This window comes from Lolium perenne, chromosome 1, assembly GCF_019359855.2.
Source record: "Lolium perenne isolate Kyuss_39 chromosome 1, Kyuss_2.0, whole genome shotgun sequence".
NCBI classification, from domain to species: Eukaryota; Viridiplantae; Streptophyta; class Magnoliopsida; order Poales; family Poaceae; genus Lolium; species Lolium perenne.
This window is the reverse complement of record NC_067244.2, coordinates 237119464-237125110: the sequence shown is the minus strand read 5'-3', so window position 1 is coordinate 237125110 and position 5647 is coordinate 237119464. Positions and strand designations below refer to the sequence as shown.

The window sequence follows — 5647 nt, the reverse complement described above, 5'->3', positions numbered from 1 at the left end:
ACCGAAACTTTGGCATGGTGCAATGATGCAATGCATGAATTTGAAAAAATGCATGGATTTTAGGATGTTACAAAGGTATGGTTGAAGGAGTTCTCGATTAAGCATCATCGCCCTTACACCGTTATTCACTCGGACTTGAAATGCGGTACACGCTAAAATGTGTAGATAAAAGGTGCCCATGGGTTATCCGTGCAAGACCTTTCAAAAAAGGACCCTCTTGGCACATAACAAGTTGTGTAGCCACTCACGTGTGCCGGGGATGAAGCTTGATGGCAAGGATGCGCTGCCAGATCACCGTCAACTCACATCCGAGTTCATTGCATCCAAACTCTCGGCTGAGATATCATCACTTCCAACCATGAGAATTATGTCCGTGCAAGATACGGTGAAATCCTGCTTTGACTACGACGTCAAGTATGGGAAGGCATGGAAGACCAAACAAGCCGCGTTCAAGATGGTGTACGGTGATTGGGAGGAAGCATACAACCGAGTCCCTAGGTTGTTGTTAGCGATGGCCGCTACTAACCCGGGCATGGTTCATGTGGTGGAGCCTTCTAGTACCAAAATGACATTGCATGACGGTAAAAGAGCGAGGGTATTTCATCATGCATTTTGGTCATTCGAGCAATGCACGAGGGCATTCGAACATTGTAGGCCGATCATCACCGTCGATGGTACCTTCTTGACCGGGCAGTACAAGGGCACACTATTGGTGGCAATAGCAAATGATGCGAGCAACCGTTTAGTACCATTGGCTTTTGCATTGGTAGAGGTTGAGAACAATGATAACTGGGTATGGTTTTTCCATATATTGAGGACGAGGGTCATACCACCCTCAAAGAAAGTGTGTGTTATCTCGGATCGTCATCAAGGAATTCTCAAAGCGGTGGAGCTTGACATTCACGGGCATGCTCCCGTGCACTACCGATGGTGCATGAGGCATTTTTGTGCAAACTTCTACCGGCCATGTAAGAATAAAGAGTTGTCTGACCTTCTTCAAGATTGTTGCCTCGCTTACTCCGAGCGCCGCTTCGCAAACCTATACAATGGCTTGCTGAAACACAAAGAGCTCAACGCGGGTGGTTTTGAGTTTCTACAGAGGCACCTTATATTTAACTCAAAGTGGGCACGAGCTTATGATGAGGATGGGAGGAGATATGGTCAAATGACAAGCAACATGGCTGAATGCTTCAACAATGTGCTTCCGGAGGCCCACCCGTGGCGGTGGTTGCTCTTCTTCCTCCTGCTCTTCCTCCTCTGAAGATGATGGCTCGTCGTTCCTCATCTTCCTCAAAGCTGATCTCCGCGGTGGCTCCTCACCGGACTCAACACAACCTTCTTTCCTCGGTTCACATAATCGTCTGGAGTGTAACGGTTCGGAGCCTTGCCCCTAGGCTTCAATTGGTAAGCAGACCTTCTGAAATGCGGGTCCTTCTGAGCTTGAGTCTGATTGCCGTCGTCAGGAATCTTGCCAAACATGAACAAATGGTCAGGAAAAACTGAAATTACTAAGCATATGCTTTACGGCAACAAAAGTGTCCATACCTCCGCACCGCGACGTTATTCTTCAGAAGATGATGTAGCAATTTCGTCGTCGCGGAAACCAAGCAAGTTGCCTAAGCGCCACAACTTTTGTGAAGTGCGCTGTTGATGGCGTGTAACTCACACGTTCGTTGGGAACCCCAAGAGGAAGGTATGATGCGCACAGCAGCAAGTTTTCCCTCAGAAAGAAACCAAGGTTTATCGAACCAGGAGGAGCCAAGAAGCACGTTGAAGGTTGATGGCGGCGGGATGTAGTGCGGCGCAACACCAGGGATTCCGGCGCCAACGTGGAACCTGCACAACACAACCAAAGTACTTTGCCCCAACGAAACAGTGAGGTTGTCAATCTCACCGGCTTGCTGTAACAAAGGATTAACTGTATTGTGTGGAAGATGATTGTTTGCAGAAAACAGTAGAACTAGTATTGCAGTAGATTGTATTTCAGTAAAGAGAATTGGACCGGGGTCCACAGTTCACTAGAGGTGTCTCTCCCATAAGACAAGCAGCATGTTGGGTGAACAAATTACAGTTGGGCAATTGACAAATAAAGAGAGCATGACCATGCACATACATATCATGATGAGTATAGTGAGATTTAATTGGGCATTACGACAAAGTACATAGACCGCCATCCAACTGCATCTATGCCTAAAAAGTCCACCTTCAGGTTATCATCCGAACCCCTTCCAGTATTAAGTTGCAAAGCAACAGACAATTGCATTAAGTATGGTGCGTAATGTAATCAACAACTACATCCTTAGACATAGCATCAATGTTTTATCCCTAGTGGCAACAGCACAACACAACCTTAGAACTTTCTGTCACTGTCCCAGGTGTCAATGCAGGCATGAACCCACTATCGAGCATAAGTACTCCCTCTTGGAGTTACAAGCATCTACTTGGCCAGAGCATCTACTAGTAACGGAGATCATGCAAGATCATAAACAACACATAGATATAACTTTGATAATCAACATAACAAGTATTCTCTATTCATCGGATCCCAACAAACGCAACATATAGAATTACAGATAGATGATCTTGATCATGTTAGGCAGCTCACAAGATCCGACAATGATAGCACAATGGGGAGAAGACAACCATCTAGCTACTGCTATGGACCCATAGTCCAGGGGTAGACTACTCACACATCACACCGGAGGCGACCATGGCGGTGTAGAGTCCTCCGGGAGATGATTCCCCTCTCCGGCAGGGTGCCGGAGGCGATCTCCTGGATCCCCCGAGATGGGATCGGCGGCGGCGGCGTCTCCGGGAAGGTTTTCCGTATCGTGGCTCTCGGTGCGGGGGTTTCGTCACGGAGGCTATTTGTAGGCGGACGGGCAGGTCCAGAGGCGGCACGGGGCCCCACACCACCGGGCCGCGCGGCCAAGGGGGGCCGCGCCGCCCTAGGGTGTGGCCCCCTCGTCGCCCCTCTTCGTCTCTCCTTCGGACTTCTGGAAGCTTCGTGGAAAAATAGGCCCCTGGGCTTTGATTTCGTCCAATTCCGAGAATATTTCCTTACTAGGATTTCTGAAACCAAAAACAGCAGAACAAAGAATCGGCACTTCGGCATCTTGTTAATAGGTTAGTTCCGTAAAATGCACGAATATGACATAAAGTGTGCATAAAACATGTAGATAACATCAATAATGTGGCATGGAACATAAGAAATTATCGATACGTCGGAGACGTATCAGCATCCCCAAGCTTAGTTCTGCTCGTCCGAGCAGGTAAAATGATAACACGTATAATTTCTGGAGTGACATGCCATCATAATCTTGATCATACTATTTGTAAAGCATATGTAGTGAATGCAGCGATCAAAACAATGTATATGACATGAGTAAACAAGTGAATCATAAAGCAAAGACTTTTCATGAATAGCACTTCAACACAAGCATTAATAAGTCTTGCATAAGAGTTAACTCATAAAGCAATAATTCAAAGTAAAGGTATTGAAGCAACACAAAAGAAGATTAAGTTTCAGCGGTTGCTTTCAACTTGTAACATGTATATCTCATGGATATTGTCAACATAGAGTAATATAATAAGTGCAATAAGCAAGTATGTAGGAATCAATGCATAGTTCACACAAGTGTTTGCTTCTTGAGGTGGAGAGAAATAGGTGAACTGACTCAACATTGAAAGTAAAAGAATGGTCCTCCATAGAGGAAAAGTATCGATTGCTATATTTGTGCTAGAGCTTTGATTTTGAAAACATGAAACAATTTTGTCAACGGTAGTAATAAAGCATATGCATCATGTAAATTATATCTTATAAGTTGCAAGCCTCATGCATAGTGTACTAATAGTGCCCGCACCTTGTCCTAATTAGCTTGGACTACCAGACAATCACAATGCATTGTTTTTACCAAGTGTCACAAAGGGGTACCTCTATGCCGCCTGTACAAAGGTCTAAGGAGAAAGCTCGCATTGGATTTCTCGCTATTGATTATTCTTCAACTTAGACATCCATACCGGGACAACATAGACAACAGATAATGGACTCCTCTTTTATGCATAAGCATATAACAACAATTAATAATTTTCTCATTTGAGATTTGAGGATTGTTGTCCAAAACTGAAACTTCCACCATGGATCATGGCTTTAGTTAGCGGCCCAATGTTCTTCTCTAACATATGCATGCTTAACCATAAGGTGGTAGATCTCTCTTACTTCAGACAAGACGGACATGCATAGCAACTCACATGAAATTCAACAATGAATAGTTGATGGCGTCCCCAGTGAACATGGTTATCACACAACAAGCAACTTAATAAGAGATAAAGTGCATAATTACATATTCAATACCACAATAGTTTTTAAGCTATTTGTCCCATGAGCTATATATTGCAAAGGTGAATGATGGAATTTTAAAGGTAGCACTCAAGCAATTTACTTTGGAATGGCGGAGAAATACCATGTAGTAGGTAGGTATGGTGGACACAAATGGCATAGTGGTTGGCTCAAGTATTTTGGATGCATGAGAAGTATTCCCTCTCGATACAAGGTTTAGGCTAGCAAGGCTTTTTTGAAACAAACACAAGGATGAACCGGTGCAGCAAAACTCACATAAAAGACATATTGTAAACATTATAAGACTCTACACCGTCTTCCTTGTTGTTCAAACTCAATACTAGAGATTATCTAGACCTTAGAGAAACCAAATATGCAAACCAAATTTTAGCATGCTCTATGTATTTCTTCATTAATGGGTGCAAAGCATATGATGCAAGAGCTTAATCATGAGCACAACAATTGCCAAGTATCACATTACCCAAGACATTTATAGCAATTACTACATGTATCATTTTCCAATTCCAACCATATAACAATTTAACGAAGGAGAAACTTCGCCATGAATACTATGAGTAGAAACCAAGGACATACTTGTCCATATGCTACAGCGGAGCGTGTCTCTCTCCCATAAAGTGAATGCTAGGATCCATTTTATTCAAACAAAACAAAACAAAAAAAACAAAAACAAACCGACGCTCCAAGAAAAAGCACATAAGATGTGATGGAATAAAAATATAGTTTCAGGGGAGGAACCTGATAATGTTGTCGATGAAGAAGGGGATGCCTTGGGCATCCCCAAGCTTAGACGCTTGAGTCTTCTTGATATATGCAGGGGTGAACCACCGGGGCATCCCAAAGCTTAGAGCTTTCACTCTCCTTGATCATGTTGCATCATACTCCTCTCTTGATCCTTGAAAACTTCCTCCACACCAAACTCGAAACAACTCATTAGAGGGTTAGTGCACAATATAAATTGACATATTCAGAGGTGACACAATCATTCTTAACACTTCTGGATATTGCATAATGCTACTGGACATTAGTGGATCAAAGAAATTCATCCAACATAGCAAAAGAGGCAATGCGAAATAAAAGGCAGAATCTGTCAAAACAGAACAGTTCGTATTGACGAATTTTAAAATGGCACCAGACTTGCTCAAATGAAAATGCTCAAATTGAATGAAAGTTGCGTACATATCTGAGGATCACTCACGTAAATTGGCTTAATTTTCTGAGCTACCTACAGGGAGGTGGACCCAGATTCGTGACAGCAAATAAATCTGGAACTGTGCAGTAATCCAAATC

At 43.4% G+C, this 5647-nt stretch overlaps 1 protein-coding gene across 1 annotated transcript; it reads left to right on the top strand.

Annotated features, from left to right (window-relative positions):
- Positions 1-511: 511 nt before the first annotated feature.
- Positions 512-1261, top strand: LOC127337356 (uncharacterized). Its single transcript, XM_051364239.1, has one exon. It carries the CDS (start codon positions 512-514, stop codon positions 1259-1261), a length of 750 nt encoding a protein of 249 aa, XP_051220199.1.
- Positions 1262-5647: the final 4386 nt, after the last annotated feature.

Bases quoted from the DNA above. Each gene is read 5' to 3' on its own strand.
- LOC127337356 (XM_051364239.1), top strand. From the start codon at position 512: ATGGCCGCTACTAACCCGGGCATGGTTCATGTGGTGGAGCCTTCTAGT.